Source organism: Euprymna scolopes, chromosome 4 (assembly GCF_053919585.1).
Source record: "Euprymna scolopes isolate OS-2025 chromosome 4, ASM5391958v1, whole genome shotgun sequence".
Taxonomy (NCBI): domain Eukaryota; kingdom Metazoa; phylum Mollusca; class Cephalopoda; order Sepiida; family Sepiolidae; genus Euprymna; species Euprymna scolopes.
The window spans coordinates 46,511,029-46,535,719 of record NC_136485.1 but is presented as its reverse complement, the minus strand read 5'-3'; the positions used below and the strand labels follow the sequence as shown (position 1 = coordinate 46,535,719).

The 24,691-nt window shown below is 32.9% G+C and overlaps 1 protein-coding gene across 2 annotated transcripts in view; it reads left to right on the top strand.

The window, feature by feature from the left end:
- Positions 1–24,691, top strand: part of LOC145267223 (IQ domain-containing protein H-like) — a 259,132-nt gene that overhangs the window by 174,897 nt on the left and 59,544 nt on the right. For both annotated transcript variants that reach the window (XM_080123287.1, XM_080123285.1), the window contains 3 exons: positions 8,311–8,461; positions 14,118–14,293; positions 20,284–20,556. In XM_080123287.1, coding sequence (XP_079979413.1) covers positions 8,311–8,461; positions 14,118–14,293; positions 20,284–20,556 — 600 coding nt within the window. The remainder of the gene's footprint in view (positions 1–8,310; positions 8,462–14,117; positions 14,294–20,283; positions 20,557–24,691) is intronic.

The following is a 24,691-nucleotide window of genomic DNA, read 5'->3' as shown; positions in this document are numbered from 1 at the left end:
TACCATTTAATCAAGCACCCTTTCCTGCTCCAGAATTTATTTTTATTTCTACATCGTAATCACCATTATCAATTGTTATTTTTCCAGCCTCTTTTAATGCCTTCATCGTAAAAGTCTTAAGTGCACTTAATCATTCGCATCCCACTCATCACTTTGAAATCGACGAAACCGTCTCCTATTGTGCTGACATCAACTGCATCGGCTTCGGAAATGTTCAACAAGTACCGATGAATGTTGATTTTTCAAGTTTTCTGCATAGAGGAATTCAGTGATGTATCTCTGCTTCTGACGTACATCTATGACAAGAGTTGCTTTCTTAGAGTCTCACACGGTCAATATTTGCAACAGAGAGATGAAACATTTAGGTTATGAATGTATAACTTCAGTCATCATAGCAATACAATTTGCCATTCTGAGTGATTCATTCGGGCGGAATAAAAATAGGAAGTATGACTTAGAACGTCCCTTGATATAAAATATCAGTAAAGAGCAACACACTCGTCATTATTAATGTATTGGTGGATTAATGTAGTCTATCTTTCGTACTAATGCTGGTCGTTATTTTTGTTTATATATCATACTATGCTTATGCCCAGGCATAAAATACACTAAAATAGGATATTTTAATTTATGCAGATTTTGTATATTCGATTTTAGAGTCAATTCTCTATCTATTATTATTTATTATATTGTACCCAATATATAGTAGTGATTTCAAAAACAAATATATATATATATATATATATATATATATATATATATATATATATATATATATATATATATATATATATATATATATATATATATATGACTTTGGTGTCATCAGCTAGAATCGGAACAGAAACCTAAAGCTTTAGTCATTACCATTTGAGCTATCGCCAGTTTGATAAGAATTAACTAAAAATGAACTAATGTTAACGTATAAATGTATATATATATTTCTGCATATTTACAAGAGAACTTTCAGTCGACTTACGTCTGCCAAGTTCCAATTTCCTTCAATTATCATCACTAAGCAGCTATTTTTGCAAGCTTAAAACACATAAAGAACAATAATAAAAAATGTAATCATTTGACCTGCCTTACGCCACTTTGTGACTTTGCGTCTTGGAGGAGATGCAGTTTGAAAAAAAGAACACAGACATAGTGAGTTTTATAAATTAGATTAAGCATCACTTTACATGTTGCAGTTCTCCATTTTACATTAGACTTTGGCAAACTGTTTATGTGAAAATAAATGTGTATCCATGTAAATCCAATTGTTTCTTCACCGATTGTCGTTTTTTCTTCTCGATTCCAACCGTTTTTGTTGCAATATCTTTGGAATAATATAAAGAGGTCACAAAGGTTTGGACAATAATATTTAATCAGTTACCAGAATCGCCATATAAAATATACTGAATCTCTTTGAAATTTTCAGACAGAGCTTTTTTACCCTGACACGAGAAGAAGACTACTGCTGATTCTGACTGGATTAATACTATCATTCCATGATCATGGATTCTTTAAGATTCTTTGAGTGATGCTCCCAATTTTTGCCTTGGACAACTTCATTTAATATTCGCGACCGAATGATTTTATTTTCTCTATGATATGTGGTGCTACCAAATTAGGCTGTCTAAAGATACTGGTTTCCTGACCTAAAATACAGCAAATATTGATGTTATTGCTTTTTTTCTTTCCCTTTTCAATAGTCGGTAATAGTGTATCTTTTAAACCAGACGTAACTCAGCATTCACTCAGCTTTCTCCGGAATATAACGTCAATAGCTGCTGTCTGACATAACATGGCGATCAGCCAATCAAAACGCTGCATGCTTAGTTTCAACTCGACACGCACGCATACACGTGCTACTCCCGACGAGAAACAATGAATATTGGAAAAGGAAAAAAATCCCCCCCCCCCGCAAACATGGTCAACATCGGAAACTACTGGCAAAAACAATACAATGTGCAATATGCACCCACAAGTGCAACCTAGCAAAAAGAGGGAGCATTACCGGCAGCTATGGCTGGAGATGTGTGCGAATATGAAGTGGACAACAATCCGGATTCGGACCATATTTGCTAAATCTCGGCAAAAAACCTTAACCCATCCACTTTTGTTTTAACTTTTTTTACCAAAAAATACTTGAACAAAACATGTGAAAAAAAAAGACTCTAATCCTAAAATACCATTAAAAAGTAAGTGGGACTTAACAAAAGGAAAGTTTGTTCTAATTTTCCTTCATAAACAAACATAAAAAAACATATTTTAAAACAAAAAGTTATTTCCCAATTTTCCTTATTAAAAAAATTAAATTATCACATTTTCAAACAAACTTGTTAACAAAAACTTGTTCCTTTGAACCTTTTCTTGAAAACATTTGCTTAAAATGATTTATTTGGCAAAAAAGCACATATAACCTTTTCTTCACACAATTAATAAAAATTAAAAAGTATGGTGAGTCTTTCTTTTTTGTTTGATGTTTCTACATTTAACATTTTGCTATATTCTTTTATGTAGCGTTATTATGATTTCGTCAGCGACTCTCGACATAATCCAGCTTTTGACGTCATATTCTGGGGAAAGCTGAGCGAACGCTGAGTTACGTCTCGTTCAAAGGATGCACTAGTACCCAAAAGTCAGAAACAAAAGCAACACTTTTCCTCTACAAAACAACCAAACCAAACCAAACACCATGAATAAATATTAAAAGATATAAAAAAACTTGAAGCATAAAACACTTTTTCCCAAATTACTGGATTCGGCATTAAATAACCCCAGAAAGGTTGATATGCCGTAAATCAAAACAAGCAAAACAACTTTACATGTTTCGGCTCTGTTTTGCTTCGGTAAACTCTTGATGAGAAAATGAATATGTATTTATGTAAATTGAACTGTTTCTTTATCAGTCATCCTTTTCTTTTACCTTTCTATTCAGCACGTTGTGTGTGTGTTATCCAAGATGATAAGCCACACAAAATGGCGGCATCATGTTTAAAAAAAAAGCCCGAACACGTGGTATATAAAATGTAAAACCTATGATATTGTAAAATATTCGTTAGCTTTTCACAGTATTAAATACAATTGTATAGATCAATTTATCAATAGCCTAAAAACTAATCTGGCAACAACATGGATGATCATGAATTTGCTATGATTCATTTTCAATCGATTTGAAGATGATTTTTATGCTGTTTTATGAAAAGAAAAAAAATCTACGTTATTTTAATAATCAATTATCTTTTTAATGAACGGAGAAAATTCGTTAGCTATATGAGAATGTTCCATCATATAACAAGCATGTTAAGAAGCAAATTGATCGTGGTTTTGCTCAACAAACCTCTTCAGAGAAATGACATTCCCCTACAGGCATTTGCATTGTCCTTTACGATCGAAGCTAAAAGACGATCGCAACGCTTTTAGCATTTAAATATCATGTCACAATAATTTCCTGCGTTCTCTGTTATTTGATTAACATGGATGAAGGCAATATTTTAACAAGGAGTCGAGAAATCAAATGTAAAACTACTTGTAGTAATCTGTGTTTCGATTTAAGTGTAGATGCAGTGTCGTCGTCGTCATCATCATCATCATCATCATCATCATCATCATCATCGGTTTAACGTTCGTTCTACATGCTGACATGTGCTGGACATACTGCTCCTGCTGCTACTACTACTACTACTACTACTACTACTACTACTACTACTACTACTACTAGAATAACTACTAGTACTACTACTACTACTACTACTACTACTGTAACAATAATTATTATCCGACAAATCTCGAAAAAAGCTAGGAGAAATTACAATCAAGGGGAAGACTGGCTGTACAGTGGACGGTAATCATGAAAACACTAAAATCTTAAGGAAAATCCTCGAATGCCGAAACCAACCCATATAAACTACAAACACTTACTAGCTACATGGAAAGTACAATAGATGTAAAACAAAAAGATGAAAGGAAAACCACAAATAAATCAAGGAAACTGAAACTGCAACAAATCTCATAAACTGTGTAATCCCCCCCCCCCATAAAAAGGCATTAGCCTTAGCTGCTACCATACAAAGTAGGCGTGAAGAGTAAAGGAGGATGTAAGGATCGAGGAGAGAGAGAGAGAGAGCATTAACCAGACCTCTACTGGATGAGTGTGCAGTGTATTGTGATCTTGTGGGTGTTTATTGCCACACAGATTCCAGTGAAGCTCAAGGGTTGTTGCCAGTGATAAGTCAATGGCAAGTGGCTGTTGCGATAACACAAATTCATCTACAAATTTTTAAGAGGCGGAGAGTATTGGAAATCTGAGGAGACTTGTTGTCACTTAGACTTCCCGAAAGTTATTGGAGCTATGTTGTTTTCTGACTTTGTAGGCATGTCCATGTGTGTAAGGAAAATATAGACATGAAACGTGCTTCGAGTTAATGTTGGTGAGATGGTTAATAATTTTTGGGTGTTTATCAATTCAGTTGATCAGCGATTCTTTTCAAAACCCAGCGAAGAATAAGTAATGTAGAGTACGTGAGATGGCTCTGATTACATGCGTTTCTCTGACTTGTTTTGCAAGTGATCATTGTCCTAAAGAAGAAAGGGATTCTAGACTGAATGTACGAATTCTAAATATGGTCACGCCATACATTTTTAGATATTAATAGGAATTTCTTCTTGAAACTGACAGTGACCGCATTTTTTTTTACAAAGGGGTAACCATATATCAAGGCACAACGGCCACTCGAGGATAAGGGTTAATGTGTGTCTTGCAGTCATTGAAACAATAGTGTAGTAATCGTTTGTGGTGGAAATTTCGTATAATTAGATTATTTACAAGGATGGTTCACCAAGAACTGGTTTACATTGGACTTGAAGGTTACATCGACCAAAACGTTGTGAAAATCACACTGAAAATGAGAACAATATTTCGATGAATCCAAATAATATGAATAATAGGTTCTTCTTTGTTTCTTTTGTGTTTACGTCACATGCCACGTGACAAAACAAACATGGCCGAAATAATTTTTTTCATTAAGCCATTGAAATGCACGTTTTATGGAATACCTCATAAATATTTAACTAATTGTGACATGACAATTAGGTAGATAACATTACTTATTGTTGAAAGTAAGTATTGTTTTTTTAAATGAAAACTCAATTTTTCGGCTGTTAGATGTCGTTACAATAACAGAGAAGAAAGTATATTTTAAGTTGAAATCGTTGGCAACTTCTTATTCCAAATCGTCATCAAGTTATCTGTCCTGAGAAAAATATGAGCAAATAATATCTTTAGCACTAACTGATGAGAGTCGGAAAAAAAAACATATGACCTCCCCCTCAACGGCTTGCATCAATGTAATCAGATAAACCCAAGGAAGTGATCATTTAGGGGAATACAGAAACGAAGATTTTACTGGAAACCATGTCATAAAGACATCTATATATATAAAAGCGAAAATGTGTGTTTGCATGTATGTATGTATGTTTGTTTGTATATATGTATGTGTGTTTGTATGTCTCGCAAAAACTTTCGACACGGGTCACGGATTTTTGCCAGATCGGTATCATTTTAAACTTCCAACCTTCGCCCGACAAATATCGAAAAATTGGCCAAAAACGCTAATTTCTTCACCCTGAAATCAAGTTTTCTACAAGGGGGGGGTCAGCAAAAACCGTCCTCTCATGACGAGTTCGGTTCTACGCATGCGCAAATGACGTCGTACCTGATTTAGTTTAAAGATAAAAAAAACGATGTAATTTCGTCGACGTCGTTTTAGCTCAGTTGCTTAGAGCGCGGCCTCATTATCTGAACGTTTTGGGTTCGAGTCGTGGTGTGAGATGTCTTTTTTTTTTCGATTTTTTAAATTTTAATATTGAAGCAGGATTATTTAAGCCATTTTTCACGTGTTTTTCAGATTTTTCAACGTTCGTTTTTCTGTTTTTTTACTTCGCTTATTCTTCCGTTATCATTAACACCCCTCATCCCGCCCGGCCACATACACCCCAAAACACCCGGGAAACGCCGGGTATCTCCCGCTAGTCATAATAAAAAAGTCGAAAGATTATTGGAACGAAATCGGTTGGGGAATTTGTAAAACATAATTTTGGCATTGCAAAAGTTTTATATGACCTCACTCAATGGAAAATGGTATCAGTAATCAGACACTTCGGCTGAATGAGTCAGGTGATTTATCCAATAAACAGAATGATATAAGAAAAAAAAACGAAAAAAAAAACGATGATGTAGTTCTGATGCTGATGTTTGTTGAAAAAAACAAAACAAAAACAGAGACAAAGGATGGAAACCTCTAGCGACTACGAAAGGAGGATGTCCAAGACTTACACGAAACATTCATTTACGCATTAGACTGGGAACCACAGCAGCAATCAATCCAAATCGCACTACAGACATATGCACGAAATTATTCGTGGAACAAATTGTCTCAAAAAAAGATACGAGTATCGTCGTAGTTGTATCAAATAAAAGCTACTCTTGATTTGTATTGGGTCTATTATTTTCTATCAAAAGGAAACAACTAGTGAGTACTAAAATCTGCAGCATGTTTTATCGCTCGTGTATCGTTTTAATTTTGTGAACAATTATAATCTCTCATCATCAAGCTAGCATAACACAAAGATGCCCAACTTTAAAGAGAAGGAACTTGATATTCGTGACTTGTAAGATAACATATTTTCTAAATATTAATTTACTTATCCAACGTTTGCTCTCACAAAAGCAACCATTATCATCGCAAACATTAATTAATGAGAAACGAATTACCTCCCTTTATAACCGCTTTTTATCCGTTAAAAATCATTAAAACCATTTCCTCTCCAAAAATTTTAAAAACAAAACAAGAAAACGTTTCAGATTGGCTGTTTTATTTTATAATTAAAAAAAAAAGGTCATGTTGAAAGGGGACTGTAAGTTTTTTTCTATTATAATTTCTTTTTCAAATTAAAAAAATTGTGCAAATGAATTGACATCTGTTCCTTTCTTTATAATTTTTATCAAACTTATTCAGAAAAACAAAACAAAACAATGTGTTGTATGTTGGATTTTCACTGAAAAATGTAAATTTAAAAAATTCTTTTTAGCTTTTAAAGGTTAAAAAAAGAATTTACTAAAAATTGTTTCAAATTCATTATTTGTTTTTTTAAAAATTTTTTTTATTCATTTTATTTATAATGTGTTTTAAAAATGTTCAATTACCGTGGAATTTCTACAGGTTCTGCAAGCACGTATATTATGTAATCTGCACGTTTTGCCGTGAAAATTCTATTTGAAATATGCACGAACAGTGTAGACATATTTAAAACGCTATTTCAAACTTAAGTGTGACATGCTGACGAAAATTCTATTTCAAATTTTAACAAAATAGAGCGACAAAAATGCTACTTCAAACTTAAGCCTGACAGACCGAAGGAAATTCTATTTTAAACATAAACTAAACACACCAAGTAAAATGCTATTTCAAACCTAAGCACGACAGACTGACGAGAATTCTGCTATAAACCTAAGCGTTGTCTAAGCGGGAATTCCACTTCAAACTTAAACAATGTTCAGAATAATGAAAATTGTATTTTAAATTTCAGTGTGAAACATCATTGAAAATGCTATTTCAAACTTAAGCATGCTAAATCGATAAAAATTTGATTACAAACTTCGTTTGAAAAGTACTACATCCTATTTTTTCTTAATAAAAAAGGGCTAAGAGCTACGAAGACGGGAGTTGTACAATTAAAACATGCTTTTGTGCTCCAGAATTTATTTTCCTACAGAGTCACCACCATTTTCAATGCATTTTTGCCAGCGACAGATTGGTGGCTGCGCATAGGCGTCCAGAGCGTGCTTTGTCCCTCACATCTCTGGAGCTACTCAGAAATCGATGAACCCATCTCTTAACTGTTGATATAAACTGTCTCGGCTTCGTAAACGCCCAGCAGGCGCTGGTGAATGTTAATCGGTTCAGTTTTTTTTCTGTATAGAGGAATTCAACGATACATCTCTGCTTCTGGCGCACATCCATGGCAAGGGTTACTTTCGTAGAGTCTCACACCGTCAATATCTGCAACAGAGATATGAACCTTTCAGGTTATGAATGCCTAAATTCAGTTATCATAACATTGTAATTTGCAATCCCTTTCTGATCCATTTGGGCGGAATAAAAGATAGAAGGCATTACTTTTGGAACACCCCTAGTACTATTTTGAACTTAAGCGTGATAAACTCTTTCAAATGCTATTTCAAGCTTAAATGTGGCAGAGTGACGAGCAATGAACAGACAAACAACGTTATATAAATGCCTGATATTGTCTTAAAATTTTCAGATTTTCAAGTCATCATGGAACCGCATCAAAAATTCTAGGCGGGTCATTGTACATATACCATCGTTAGGTTACAGTGAAGACATTCGACTTCAGATGAATAATCTTCACGTTGACCAAAATAACCAGATCGCAAGAATTTGCAGTGTTTTAGGTAAGAATCATTTCATATCTTTATTCCATAGATTTTCAGCTTCAAGAAAACTTCAAAGAAGAACAATTGCTTTTTTTGCTGATATAGAGATGACTGAGAAAGACGCTTCTGCTTTTTTTTTTAATCCATTGGATTACTGTTCTTATCATGAGTGTCATTTTCACAACGTTTCAATCATATAACTTCCAATGTTCTTCAAGTATATCTTGTTGAACTCGAGAATATTTCTGTCGCATTCGGGAATTTGGACGAAATTTCGAACGGAACCTTTACTTCACTAGGGCAGCATGCTCTTGTTCCGTCAGCCATGACTGGATAGAGGTCCTAAGTAATTTTCAATTGCATTTTTCAGTTTCAGCCGCCCACACTAAGAATTGAACTTTCAACCTTCATTTTTGAATACCACTTTTACAATTGATTTTTCCAAGTACTTTAACCTCTTCACCATGGATCATTGCGGACAGTTCTAGTACGCATTTTTAGAGCCTTAAACCTATTTTTATTTCTAGTTGTAAATATCACTATCTATACTTCTATAATTGTTTTGTGCATTGATATTTATATTGAAAACCCTTCATTCTATTTATTTAAAAAGAAAATAGAACTTTGTTATAAATGGGCAGTGGAATTGCATCCATTTGCAAGAAATCTAGCTAATTTGCATATTCTTTTAAAAATTAATCTAAATTCCTTATTATTTTTTTCGGTTTCTTATAGGATCATCATCTTTAGTTAATTATTACATGTAATTATATTCATGATGGTATTGTACATGATTTATACTTGCGTAATATTTACGTAAAAAGGTTATTGTAAACACAAACCCCTTTCTATATATATATTTTTGAGTGCATATATATACATATGTATATATATATATATACATATATATATATGCCTAAAAAATTTTGTCTACCAAACTCCTCTCCCAGTTTTTGATCTATAGACATGAAACTTAATAAATAATATATATGCGACACTTTATATTTGGGCTTTAGCCGGGGAAAATCGATGCAAAAGTGTTAAAATTAAAAATTGTAATTAGCCAGGTGAAGGTCGAACGACGGCATAACGAATAGTAGTATTAACATGACGAAATTATTCATGAAGAAAACTTCGTTGAGTTGATCGATCCCTCGATATATACGCAAACCATAGAAGGTTTATGGTCCCATTGTAAAAAAATAAATGAGAAAAGTTGGAAACAGAAAGTTTTGGAACGCATATAATGGCATTCATTTAGCGAAGAAGGGAAAAGAGTGAAATCTTTTCCTGTATAATAAAATGCATTCGTTTATATTGTTTAAAACTATAAAAAGTTTTATTAATATTGTCTATAATTCAAAATAAAAAAAAACTGATATATATTGTATAAAATTAAAAAGAAAAGTCCTGTATATATTGTTTAAAATAAATAAAAAGTGTTTATTATTAAAAATTTATTTATATGGTTTATTTTCTGAAATACCGATATTATTGTTTACATATTGTTTGCATAGTAACATAACGGTGATTACGGGGTTTGGTTCGTTTTATGTGATATAGGGATCGAGAGTATTTTGTCACTTAATCTTCAATCTTGCCGGTTTTTGTTTTAACAACAACCCCATTTAAAAAAAAATGCTTTCGGTTTTATTCATTTATTTATTCATATTCGTTTTGTTTATGTTAGTAGTGTAGAAATATTTAAAAATAAATAAAATAAAAAAGAAGAAGAATTCCGTAAATTATCCATTAAAAAAAGGAAGCTTTGATGACTTTGTTTTTATTTATTTATGCATGCGTATCATAAAGTGGAACCAAATGGATAGTTTCAACGCCTAAGCAAGGCGATTTGGGTTTTATATTATGATATATATACAAGGTGTTCATAAAGTTCTAACTTTATGTGCATTTTTTTTACAATTTTTTTTATATCACAAATGCATATAATTTATAACTTTTTTAATGCATACATGTGTATGTGCGTATGCGTGTGTATGTGTGTATATGTGTATGTGTGCGTATGTGTGTATGTATGTGTGTGTGTGTGTGTGTGAGAGAGAGAGAGAGGGTGAGAGAGATTTAGCGGATATTAAAAAAGTTAACGGCGTTTGCTGAATATAATAAACATGTAAAAAACAAAGAACAGAAAAATTATATATTAATTTATTTATTGCAGACTGTTATCCTCATCTTAGTTGTTGTTTCACGATGTTTCGGCCAACTATTCCTCTGGCCTTCGTCAGATGGTAACAGCGACGCGATAGGAACTTCGAATCTCCTAACTGCATTCACTGTCATCCATAGTTGTTGTGATCTCACCACGTCTTGGCCAAGTAACCCTCTGGGTATGATTGAAACCGCTATCTTCAGACAATTCTCACCTGGAACCGTAGAGATTCAATGTTTCTATTCAACCAAGTCAGATGAGCTACGACAAAGGAAACAGGAAATATATATATATATACATATATATATATATATATATATATATATATATATATATATATATATATATATATATATATATATACTTGTTTATTGTTATATAAACATGCTCACATCCCGCTGCTACAAATAGCCACTTGTTTCAATCAAACAACAGATATCATCAGGCAGCGACTTGACTATTCAAAAGTTCAATGATTCAATGATTATTCATTGAACTTTTGAATAGTCAAGTCGCTGCCTGATGATATCTGTTGTTTGATTGAAACAATTGGCTATTTGTAGCAGCGGGATGTGAGCATGTTTATATAACAATAAACAAGTATTATCAGCTCTTTTTATTGAGCACTATCTAACAAACTCGTTGAATTCATTAGTCCATTACTTTTGAATAAAAAAAACCCGAGTATGTATGTATATATATATATATATATATATATATATATATATATATATATATATATATATATATATATATATTAGCAACGTTGCTTATATTGAATGATGATGAACGAATGTTTCACACTCCCATATTTTTATTGGCAGCCAAATTGATGAAATCGACCATTTTTCAATTAAATCGATTGTCTGCTCTAGTTGGGGACCCATTATGGTGCACTAGGATAAAGCTCACATTCCTCTCACAATGACTAAGTTATCAATACATTGTAGTTTACATTGCACTGTACAACACCTACTGTTGATTTTATAACATTATTTTTCATATATAATTTACAATGTAAAATTTAAAATTTAAAAGTCAAATATCATATTTCAATTGTACTCTAAAGAGAAAAATTTATTGCTAATGCGCCCCTGTTATATCGAAGAACCAACTGTAGATTTAGTATGTCGAGCCATTCAGCTTGTGTGGTAATAAAACTTTTTAATACACTTCGAGTCCATATCTAACGACCTCACAAAGTTCCTTATATATATATATATATATATATATATATATATATATATATATATATATATATATACAGTATTGTTTCGCCGTATCACAGCTCATCAGTGTGGCTAGAACAGTAACTACCTCAAACCAGGATTGAAACTCGACCGCTCAAGCGGCAGTCAGTGCTTTTCACCGTTACACTATTTGTCTGCTGCTGAGATTGGTATGCTAAATTACAATGTTATAAACATTGTCCAAACGACCTAAATTCCATTTGTTTACATGAAGCTTTTTATACTAGCGGCAGTTTGGTATTTCATTCCTCATTATGCTCAACCCAAGATAGGGAGCATTTATAGTCATCCACATACAGTACTGTTTTGCTGTATCACAGCTCATCAGTGCGGCTAGACCAACAACTACTTCAAGTCAGGATTGAAGCTCGACCGCCCAGGTGACAGTCAGCACTTCACAACGTTACATCATTTCGTTGTTGCTTATATGGGTATACGAAATTATAATGTTATAAACATTATACCAACTTATCGGATGCAGGAAAATAATTTTATGTTTTACTTTTGATTTTTGTTTTGCATATTTTCTAAACTTATACGGAAGAAGAAATATTTTAATTTTAAAGAAGACATTTTCACATTCTTTGATAAAAAATATGAGTTATTCCTTATGTTGACTTAGATTTTTTATCATATGTGAAAAATAAGAGTGATGTCTTTTTTTGATTTTAATTATTCCACCACAAATAAAATATATAAGCTAGTTCCTTTTGCTGAAGCTTATATTTCCACCATAAATGAAAAATATGAGTTATTCCCTTCGCTGATTGTAAATTTTCGAACCAGAAGTAAAAAAAAAAACGAGTTATTCTCTTTGCTTATTAGAAGTTTTCCATCATAAATGAAGAATATGAGTTATTTTCCTGAGTGATTTGAAAATTTCTATCATAAATTAAAAAAGATGAGTCATTGTCTTTGCCGATTTAAAATTTTCTATTTTAAATAACATGTGAGTTATTTCCTTTGCTGATGTTGAGATTTCAATTATGAATTAAAAATATGAGTTATTCCCTTTGCTGATATTGGTATTTCAACTATAGATTAAAATATGAGTTATTCCGTTTGCTGATGTTGGTATTTCAATTATAAATTAAAAATATGAGTTATTCCCTTTGCTGATGTTGGTATTTCCACTATAAATTAAAATATGAGTTATTCCATTTGCTGATGTTGGTATTTCAATTATTGTTGTGGGTATATATATATTATTCCTTAATTGGAATTCATTTTTGAGATGAGCATTATATATTAATTTATTTCTATTTCGGACCATTAGTCTCATCTTTATTAGTTGTTGTTTTTTGATCTTTTATTGGTTTTTGTTTATTCACAAATTTCGGCCAACTATTCCTTTGGCCACCCAAAGCGTGCCAGAGGTTAATTGGTCAAAATGTGGCGAGACGACAACAACTACGGATGGCAGTGATGGCTGAGAATGCAGTTAGGAGATTCGAAGTTCCTATCCGTCGCGGTTACCACCTGACGAAGGCCAGAGGAATAGTTGGCCGAAACGTCGTGAATAAACAAACCAATAAAAGATGAAAAACAACAACTAATAACGATGAGAATAATAATCCGAAATAAAAATAAATTAATATTGTTGTGGGGTACAAATCACCCTTATTTGAGTACATAATTGTTGTAGACCCATGCTATGGGTTATAAACGAAAGAAACCGCAAGTAGTGTAAAGTGTATAAAACATAATATGTATTTATCATAAAGAATACAGGAGCCACTAAAGTGGTATGAGAGGAACGTGTTTGTAGCATGCGGTTAATCATGGTATGAATGTCTCCATTTGGTCTCTGCAACCAGTGGTATTCATAGGACTAGTTGATTCCACTTAGTTCTCAAATAGGGGTGATTTGTACCCCACAACAATTATAAAATGAAAAATATGAGTTATTTCCTTTGCTGATATTTGTATTTCAATTATAAATAAAAAATATGAGTTATTCCATTTGCAATTATAAATGAAAAATATTTCTGATTTCGAATTGTCCAGAAAGGATTACATCATGTTTGACTAAACTGTATCAAAATATGTTCTTTTAATCCTAATAACATGATACAACAGTAACAAATGAAAATTGTCTTGCAAGAACCACTGTTTCATATTTCAGTTTAGATGATATTTTGATTCCACCGTTGAAAATCTCACAAGATAAAACTATGTATATTACACATATCAATTATCTTTTGGAATGGTGTCTTTGTTGGTGAACTTTATTATTTAATTTGTCGTTTTTCAGATCCTAACGTTGATGTAATATATGTGTCTCCAATCACCGTGACTGATGAAGCCAAACAGTACTACCACAAATTGCTCTCACTTAAATCGGCCATCAACAGTGGCGATGTAAAGCAGGTTTCTGATATTAGTTCACGCATAACTTTCATTGTTCCTGAAGTGATTACACATTTCTCAGTAAGTATTATTTAAATGAATGCTTTTGTATATATTTTTATCGTTTTTAACCCTAACAAAGCATATTGCAACTTGGAACACAAGTGGCTACTATTTGAGATCGCGTTTAACAGGGGAACGAGGAAGGTTGAGCAGTGACGCATATGTTCACATTACATATAAACTTCTGCAGGTTAGTACAGCCAGGAAAGCAGGAAACAGGCAGGGATTTCCAAAGTCTAGCAGTCTGAAAGAAGAAACTATTAGAGTAGAAGGTTTTCCAGCATCTATGGGACCCCCAACAGTGTAGGGGTGTGATTTTGCTGCTTGTTAGGTTAGTTGGGAATATGTACGCCAATGGGGGCACAATTGCTACGAGTTCATCAGGGCACATTCCATGAAAGTACTTGTAAAGCAGGCACAGGGATGCAACATTGCAGCGATGGGACAGGGGTTGGAGCTTGGTCGAAAGTGTGAGACCTATAAGATTGGAGATTCTTTTTTTGAATTTTATCCAAGAGTCAGAGACTAGTAGTAGAGGTACCAAGCCAGATGTTGCAACAAATACCCATGCATGAGTGATTCTAGAAAATATCTAGAATTTACGGCTTTAGCTTAAGAGGGTTTTTAAAATAAATTGAAATTCAAGGAATCTTGCTTAATTGGTGTTAAATATTAATTAAAGTCAATGTAAATCTGATCTATTGGAATTTTTGAATAAAATTCTTTTGTCTATATTATATCCTCCTGAAACCATTAAAAATACTCCAAGGCTACTGAAATTTGAAGAATATTTATTAATTGATGTCTAATATCCACTGTTAAAACTTCATAAAAATCGAAGGAATCTGAATTATCATAAATGGCTCCATCTTCTATTTCTCCCTTCGCATGAAAATAAATAAAAGTAAATACAACCCACATTTCTTACGTCTAGTGGATGTGTTCCAAAATTCATAATGATCAGTGAATTAGTTTAGGAGCAAATTCTGCATATAAAAATACATTAATTAATAGTTAAATGTGTATATATACTAGCATGCCGTCTGGCATTGCCTATTCGTAAAATATGAATAAATATTATATTTTAATTAATGCAGAATTCCTATTCATTATAAAGTGAAATACCGTTAAATTCCTTTAAAAAAATGAAGTACAAAAAAAGCAAAACAACAACAACTAAAACAAACAAAAACAACAACAACAACAACAAACAAAACAAAACGGAAAGAAACAGGGACATATGCATACGAGTATTGTGTTGTTTCGGACCAAGTAAGGAATAGATACCCTGTAGCAGAAGACAACCACTGGCGACGACCAGCACACATTTCAAGTGACACCGAATATTTGACCTTGACATTGGCACAAGCACATTGGCGTTGGTTGTTTGTAAACACGTCAAGTAGCAGACATGGTCGAATATTCGCGAGCAAGAGTTTTAAAAATATATTTACAAAACCTTTGAAGATTTGAAAGAAAAATATATATGTAGAAAACATTTTTATTTAAGTAACAAAATTAACGTATTTAAAGAAAAGCTATTTAAATAAAGGTGTATTTCTGAGTGCGTTTTTAATATATTTACAAAACTTTCTAATAAAAGTTAGAATAATAATAATAATAATAATAATAATAATAATAATTATAATTATAATAAAATAAACATACTTGTGATTTTATTATGCATAAAAATTGCCTCGGTCTAGAAGGATTTTTTCCTTCACTGACCTCCAACATACATCGCACTTTAAATAAATATTGAATTGTACTAAAAACGCACAAAAAAAAACAAAACAAAACCCACTGTACATAAAAATAAATCTTGGTCGCAAAAATCCGCGGAACATTCGCAAAAATCCGAACAAGTCAGTTACTTTACATTTGTTTCTGACATAAATAAGTTTGGCTTACATTTATTTATTTATTCATTTATTTTATTATAATTATAATTATTATTATAAGTTTTATTAAAAAGTTTTGTAAATATATTAAAAACGCACTCAGAAAGACACCCATTTATTTAAATATCTTTTATGTAAATACGTTCGTTTTGTTACTTACTTAAAAAAACAATGTTTTGTAAATATATATTTTTCTTTCAAATCTTCCAAAGTTTTGTAAATATATTTTTAAAAAGTCTTGCTCGCGAATATTCGACCATGTCTGCTATTTGAACTGTTTGTAAACAACCAATGCCATGTGCTTGTGCCACACCGGTGTCATTTGAAATATGCGCCGGCCCTCGCCAGTCGTCGCCAGTCGGCGTTTTCTGCTACAGGTTATCTATTCTTTACTTGGTCCGTTTTTTTCTGAACAGTTAACTTCTTATGAGTAAAAAAAATACTCGAGCTGAGATTGAAAGGGAAACCTGAAGACAATAAGCCAAGTACGATAACAACTAGGCTAGTTTTACACGATTTTTAAAAAGTGTTTTCAAACCATATTTATTCTTAACATAATTAATCTGTCACATGAACGATTCACGTGAAATAGTGACATACAGATAAAAATTTGATGACATCCCCGGACCAATTTTTCAATTTTGACTCCTTAGCAGCCCTGAATAAAAACCAATAAAAAAGTTCCCCACAAATCTATATACCAAATTTGAAGTCTGTAGATCAAATATTCGTTGAGTATATAGGTTGATAAGTGTCATATATTTTATATAATTTTAAAACTTAAATCGTCTTGCTTGCGTTAGTGTTTACACCGTCCTTCCGATTCTGCTTTAAGAGTCCGGTTTAGGATCTCCGGTTTTGCGCAAGCACTTGATACATGCAAACGTAATAGGCGAGATTTATTAATGAGCAACAAATAACAATAGACAAAAAAGGTACTTTTGTATTTAATGACCCGTGCTGAAATAATGTCATTATTTAGAAAGATATTATTTAACATAGGGAGGGCAGGGTGTTTTGTGAGTATTCTGTACTTTCACCTAACAATTTACTAAAAATAGATATCGTAAACCTTGAATTTAACTTGAAAATACTATCTAAAGGAGCCAACATAAAATCGGGGCTGTAAATAAGTTTTGAAAATTGGTTCTGAAAATTGGGGATAGGTTTACTAGAAGGTTGTATGTGAAACTGAACCCCATTTTAAATCCTTAAATATTGACCATTTTCAATTTTCTTTTATAATCTAGTGGCTTCATGTCTAATAATTCGCAGAAATAACTGAAAAAAGATGAAAAGTAAAAAAAATTGTAAAGTTGGTGCCGATTGTTCAGGTGCACCTACATATTTTTTAAAAAAATATTTTCTTTGCCTAGGTTTTGCGTGATTAAAACTAGAACTTATTTTAAAAAATACGTTTTGGGACTGTTTTCAAACAACAACAACAACAACAAAAAACAAAATAAAGCAAATATGTTTTTCTAATGTAAAAAAACACAAACTACATGATCAATTTACATATTAAAAATAAAATATTCAGGTTTTTTACGACCTAACCCAGGGTAATTTACCTCTTAAAAAGAAATTAAAATTTACTTTTTTTTTTGGCTAATACGTTTCAACGGCCTTTAAAGACAATATAAAAGAAGAAACTTTTTTAAATAATTAAAATTGAACATTTTAGCGTGAGGGATCACTTCCCTATATAAATGTAGCGTAAAATGAGACCCCACTTCTTGGCGACGTAGCGAGAGTTTGGAGGCAGGGTGTTCGTAGAGAGAGAGAGAGAGAGAGAGAGAGGATGAGGTAGGAGTGAAGGTCATGTTCCAAACATTTTAAAAATTCGTAGAAACACTTCAAAATGTGTGTGTGTGGGGTCTTTTCATTTTTTAAAAAGATTTGCTTTGAAAAGGCCTCACCGTTGAATATAACCTATTCAGTTAATTATTATTTCCTGATATTTTTGAATCTGTTAACACACACACGAATAGGGTTGACTCGCACAATACACACCCTTTCCTTGTATTCGTTTTTCTTTTAAAATTTTTTCAACAGATTACACCCTTTTTATATAAAGGATTGTTAATTTAATCTAAGGGCAATAATGTTATAACCTTTAGTATCGAATGTATTCTGTTTTTACACTAGTTGCTAGCAGTGTATATAAAGTCGTATCTCAGTCTTTTTATTTATTTGTTCACAATTTGATTAATATATACAAAGGTACACGGTTTCACAAATAGATTTAAATACTGAACATACTTGCCTTCTTGCGTGATTTCTATATATACTATTTATTCAAAAAGAATTAATACTCAAGATTTATCTCATTTGCATATTAAATGAAATAAAATATATTTTAAAAATTAGCTCTGCATTTTTAATAGAAAGTAGTAATAGAATTGTTTTTAATATTCTATTTTGAACAATAATATAATGTTGATTTATTTAATTTATTTTTAATTTAATTTATATTTAATTTAATTTATTTTGAAGTATTATTATAACAAAGATCAACTGTATTTAAAAAACGGAAGTTGTTTTCATTTAACTTTTGAGTTACTTCCCTTTAAGCTATGAGATTTTATTTCCCTGTTTGAATTTCATACATGAAGATATCTATGTTTTTTGTTGCTAAAAATCCAAAATATTGTCACTTTCAGAATAATTGTAACGATTTAGGGAATTTGGTGTGTCTTAAGTAGTACGTGACTAAACTCTCTGTAAGACAATATGTTTTTTTCCTAGCAATGCCGGGTATGTACATCTAGTATATATTTAAAATACAAATTATGTTTTGTGCGGTATCTATTTCGTTATGTTAGGTCTGTGCACAGAAAAAATGTTATTAAGTATTTGATTAGGTAGACACAAAATCTGCTTTAACTTTTCTGAAATTTTTAGATGAGGATTGAGTATTTGTATAATTTCAATTCTACGGACTACTGGTCTAATTATGAGTATTTTTCATAATGTTTCAGTTGACGAAACCCCCGACTTTCTTCAGCAATCAAAAGTAATATATATATATATATATATATATATATATATATATATATATATATATATATATATATATATATATATATATTTTTATTCATATAGACAAATATTGTCTATATAAATAAAAATATTATATTTTGCTCTTTTTTATTGAGCACTTTTTATATACCTCGTTTTAATTCATGAGTTTTATCTCCTGAATACCTTTAACTTGGTATATATATATATATATATATATATATATATATATATATATATATATATATATATATATATATATATAGTCGTTGGAAAAATTATTTTGTCAGTAAGTCAATTAAATTCGTTCATCGCTGCATATTTTTACTTGCATAAACAAACAATAGTACCAATGTCCTTAAAGGGATCATCAGTTATTTACCATAAACACACTGTTTCGGCGAGTTAAATACAAGTATATATAAATATATATATATATATATATATATATATATATATATATATATATATATATATACTTCTCCTCTTTTCCCTCTCCACCTTCTCCCCTCTCTCCTCTTAGTCCTCTGTTTCCTCCAATCTATCGTCTTATTTCCCTTGATCATTTGATCAGGGGTCTCATCTTTTCTGGTAGCCTGCAATCTGTCTCCAAATTTGATAATCTTGAGGATTAATTCTCTTCAAATTCCAAATGTCTAATGTCTAAGACCCTTGTTGACTGTTTACGTCCATGTTTTCTTGGGTTGTCCTACTTGCCCCCCCCCCTTTTTTTTAGCTTCAAAGTATCTGCATTTTCTTACCCGCAAACCGCTCCTCTTTACATGGCTAAACCGACGTAGCCGATTGATAGTTAAGAGCTCATCACGCTTCGGTACATTCAACATCGCCAGCAGGCTAGTTGAACTAATGTGCTAGTTCTGACCTGACATTACATATCCGACTACGCATTGTTCTGTTATTATACTAAAGATAGATGGAGACCAGATATTAAAGAAACTATGTTCTATACGTAATGTAACATTTTAAACTTCACTGACAAAAGTTTGTTTGTTGAGATGCATTAAACATTGTATTTGCTTAGTTACTTAGTGTGTTGCCTCGGCGTTTTGTTACGTATCTTTTCAGAAAAAGAGTTTATGCCTTTCTTCAATGCTAAAGTATAGTCCGACGGCGTTAAAAAGGATTAAACACCTAATCAAGGGCCGAGATGCGTACATTGTTCCAGGTTTGATGCACATTGACGATCTGGACGTGGCACGATCCTTAGACATTCCGATCCTGGGAACGGAACCACGGGTGGCACATCTTTACTCAACGAAATCCGGTGCCAAGCGAATATTCGAACATGCAAGAGTCGACACTCCACCCGGGAAATACGACATTTACAGTCAAGAACAGGTAAGAAAGCTTATATAGTTGTTTTGTTATTCAGATTATTAATTTCATTTCGGCTGTTACGTTACATATCAGAGACCCTGTGTCAGTGGCAATTTGGTCAGCTAGTATACAGTTTGACATATATTTGTATACTCGTCCTAGGGTAGGTAAAATAATTTTATATATGTGTGATACAATACCCGTCCTAGAGTAGGTAAAATTATTTCATATATGTGTTATACAGTACCCGTCCTAGGGTAGATAAAGGTATTTCATTTATGTGTTTTACAATACCCGTCCTAAGGTGGGTAAAATTATTTCATGTATTTGTTACGCAATACGCATTCTAAGGTAGGTAAAATAGTTTTTGCTCGGTATAGCAACTGATAGTCATAAAAAATCCTCAATATCCCAGGAATAACGTATGTTCAAAGGTAACTTCATTTTTCTCTTTGTTTCATACGGTCCTGAGCAATGCTGGATAGCCTTGCTAGTCTATTATATAAACAAGAGTGATCTGGTAGCGTGAATGTATGTATGACATTAAGTGCATGTTATAATATCTCAAATCTGCAAATCAAAATCATTCGCAGAGTTGAATCAAGAATGACTGACATGTAAGGTTAAAAGTAGACGAGAGGTCAAATCAGTAAGACAAAACAGAAGAATGAGTCGAGATAATGAATGATGTCACGTTTTTTGAGCTGAGCGAAAACAAAGGTTCTCAAGTCAGTCTGTATGTGGAGGACTAATTGGAGATCTTTGATAATGTGAGTCTGTAACATGCTGTGCGAAACAGTTGGAAAATAATGTAGAAAACTTTGATAAACTAAGAGTGAAATGTTACAAAAATCTTACATCTCGTCACATGTTACCATTTCAGTTAAGTTGAAAAGTTACTTAAAGAGATAACGGACATTTAGTTTCTTTCTCTCTGGTGTCACTCAATTCTCTCCTAGAGATATAGATAGAGATATACATGCATTTCACGAATATATATATATATATATATATATATATATATATATATATATATACATTTTTTTTTTTTTTTTTTTACACAGTGATCACCACTTATCAAGGCTCGGAAGCCACTCAGGGATAAGGATTATTGCAAGTACATTACGTTAGTGTGGAGATTTGATGGAGTGTTTACTTAAGGAGGCGGTTAATTAGGAATTTGTTAAACTTGGACTTGAAGACATCCAAGTTGTAGTCCGGAGGGAAGCAGGCAGACGGAACAGAGTTCCACAGGCGTGCAGTTCTAAGAAAGAAGCTTTGTTCATGGAATCCGCGTTTAGATTTAGGCACAGATATAGAGTGGGGGAAATTTTTCACAGTGGATCCAGCTAGACGGGTGTTTTTCGTGAAAGATTGGCGAGGGGGGACCAGAGATTGGAGTTCAGACGAGCACCTGCCATGAAAATAACGATAAAACAAGGATAGGCTCGCAACGTCTCTTCTGTGAGAGAGGGGTTGCAGAGTAGAGAAAAGGGCATCCCCCACTAAGCACCGAAGTCTATTTTGTACTCTGTCAAGGCATGATAGGCTGTTTTTGGCAGCTCCTGCCCAGATATGGCAACAGTATTCCATCCTTGGACGTACTTGGCTTTTATATAGATAGAGAATTGCATCAGTAGTGAGATATCTTCTGGAGTGGTAGAAGGATCCCACCATCTTTCCAGCGACCTTGGCAACAGACTTGATGTACGTGTTCCATTTCAGATCAGGAGTAAAGGTCAAACCCAGAAGCTTGTCAAAACACGGAGCATCACCCAGACGAGAGCCATCCATCACAATTGATGCCAGCTGGGGATCAGAGCGTTGATGATGTAAGGATAGGAGTTTGGTTTTGGATGCATTAAAGGTAACTAGCCACATCTTCCCCCACTGAACTACGCGCTCGAGATCAGAGGAGAGAAAATCCGAGAGAACTTTGTCATTTACAGCCTTTGATGTGTTGCTGTAGATGGTCGTGTCATCAGCATAGATGTCAACGAATGATTTAAGTATGTGTTTAGGGAGGTCATTGATGTAGATCAGGAAGAGAGTTGGGCCCAGAATTGACCCCTGAGGGACCCCAGCATTTATATTGCAGGCCTCCGATTTTTGTCCATCTACCACTACTCTTATAAGCCTATCGGAGAGAAACGATTTAATGATTGAGAAAACATTTCCAGTTATACCGTAGCTGGAAATCTTGTGAAGTTGACCCTTATGCCATACCTTGTCGAAGGCCTTTGATATGTCAAGAGCAATTGCCCTAGAAAGGAAGCCTTTGTCAAGAGATTCACTAATCCTGTGGGATATAACCGTCAGCACATCTGCGGTAGATCTTGCAGAGCGGAAACCATATTGTGTGTCACTAAGAAGGTTATTCCTGCTGAGGTGGTTGACTATTTCTCTATTTAATATTGATTCCAGCAACTTACTCATGACACAGAGGAGACTTATTGGTCTGTACTGAGAGGGAGATGACTTATCACCTGAATTCTTAAATACAGGGCAAACTGATGAGGTCTTCCAGGGGGTCGGAAAGCACTTCTCCTTAAGGCAGCGCTTAAATAGTTTCGTAAGTATGGGAGCAAGTTCTGGTTGAAGCTTTTTTAACACTATAATTGGGATGCCATCAGGGCCAGTTGCTTTACTGGAATCTAGGTTTTTTATTAGCTTGGCGACCTCATGCATGGATATTTGTATGTTACCTAGCTTGGTCTGTGTTATAGGGGGAAATATGGGGAGTTGATGGCCTTCGTCACATAGGGTAGAATTAGCTGCCAAGTTCTTTGCAAATAGTTTGGCGTTGTCTGACGCTGACGAGATGACCTCTGGTCCATTGATAATGGTTGGGATAGAACGCACACTTCTGTTCAGGATCCTATTTGTTATTTGCCAAAACTGGTGAGAACCAAGCCGCTGATCAGCTACCTTGGATTTAACAGACTACATACATATATATATATACACACACACACACACATATATATATATATATATATATATATATATATATATTATACACACACATATATATATTTCACGAATATATATATATATATATATATATATATATATTATATATATAAGGAATTGTGTGCGTGAGTTCGTTTCCTATAGACTTGAAAACAGCTGGGCAGATTTTTATGAAATTTCACACGGAAATACTTTATGTGCCTGGCAGTGTGCTTTGATAAGTTTTGTATCGGAATGTCTCCGATTTTGACAAAAGTTCACACCTTACACAGCCTGACATCACAAGTGCATTTGAGAAGTGTTATTACCATGTGCCAAAAGACCTGATATATAAAATGATTAGGAGGTTCTTTGATATGACCGGGCCGCATTCGAAATTAATATTTCTGTTAAAGCACAACTAAAACATGATACTTGACTTTTGTATTTTAAACTTTAATCCAGGCCGTTATATAAAAATGATTCTATACAATCCAAAATAGGTTCCATACAGTGCATTCTATATTAGAATGCATTGTGGACTATTTCCCTGCATGCAGGCATGTGATTTCTCTTTTTAGCGCACCATAATGGGTCCCAAACTAGAGCAGACAATCAATCGGTTTGATTGAAAAATGGGCGATTTCATCGGTTTCAATAAGAATATAGGAAAGATTCGTTTATCATCATTCATCCCCGAAAAATGTCGTATATATATATATATATATATATATATATATATATATATATATATATATATATATATATATATATATATATATATATGTTTTAAGAAAAATAGAAAAACCGAAAGAAATTATTAAAAAATCAACGTTTCGTCCTTATTTCAGAGGACATCTTCAGGATAATTGAAATTTTTTCTTACATTTTTATTTCAATTATCCTGAAGATGTCCTCTGAAATAAGGACGAAACGTTGATTTGTTAATAATTTCACTCGGTTTTTCTATTTTTCTTAAAGCATAACGTCAACCACCGCTGGTATTTTTTCATTCCTTATACATACATATATATATATATATATATATATATATATATATATATATATATATATATTTGTAGTCATCGACATACAGTCCTGTTTCGTTGTATCACAACTCATCAGTGCCGCTAGACTAACACCTCTCTCAAGCAGAGGACTAAACCTAGAACCATCGCGTTTGCAGTCATCAGTTCTACCGATC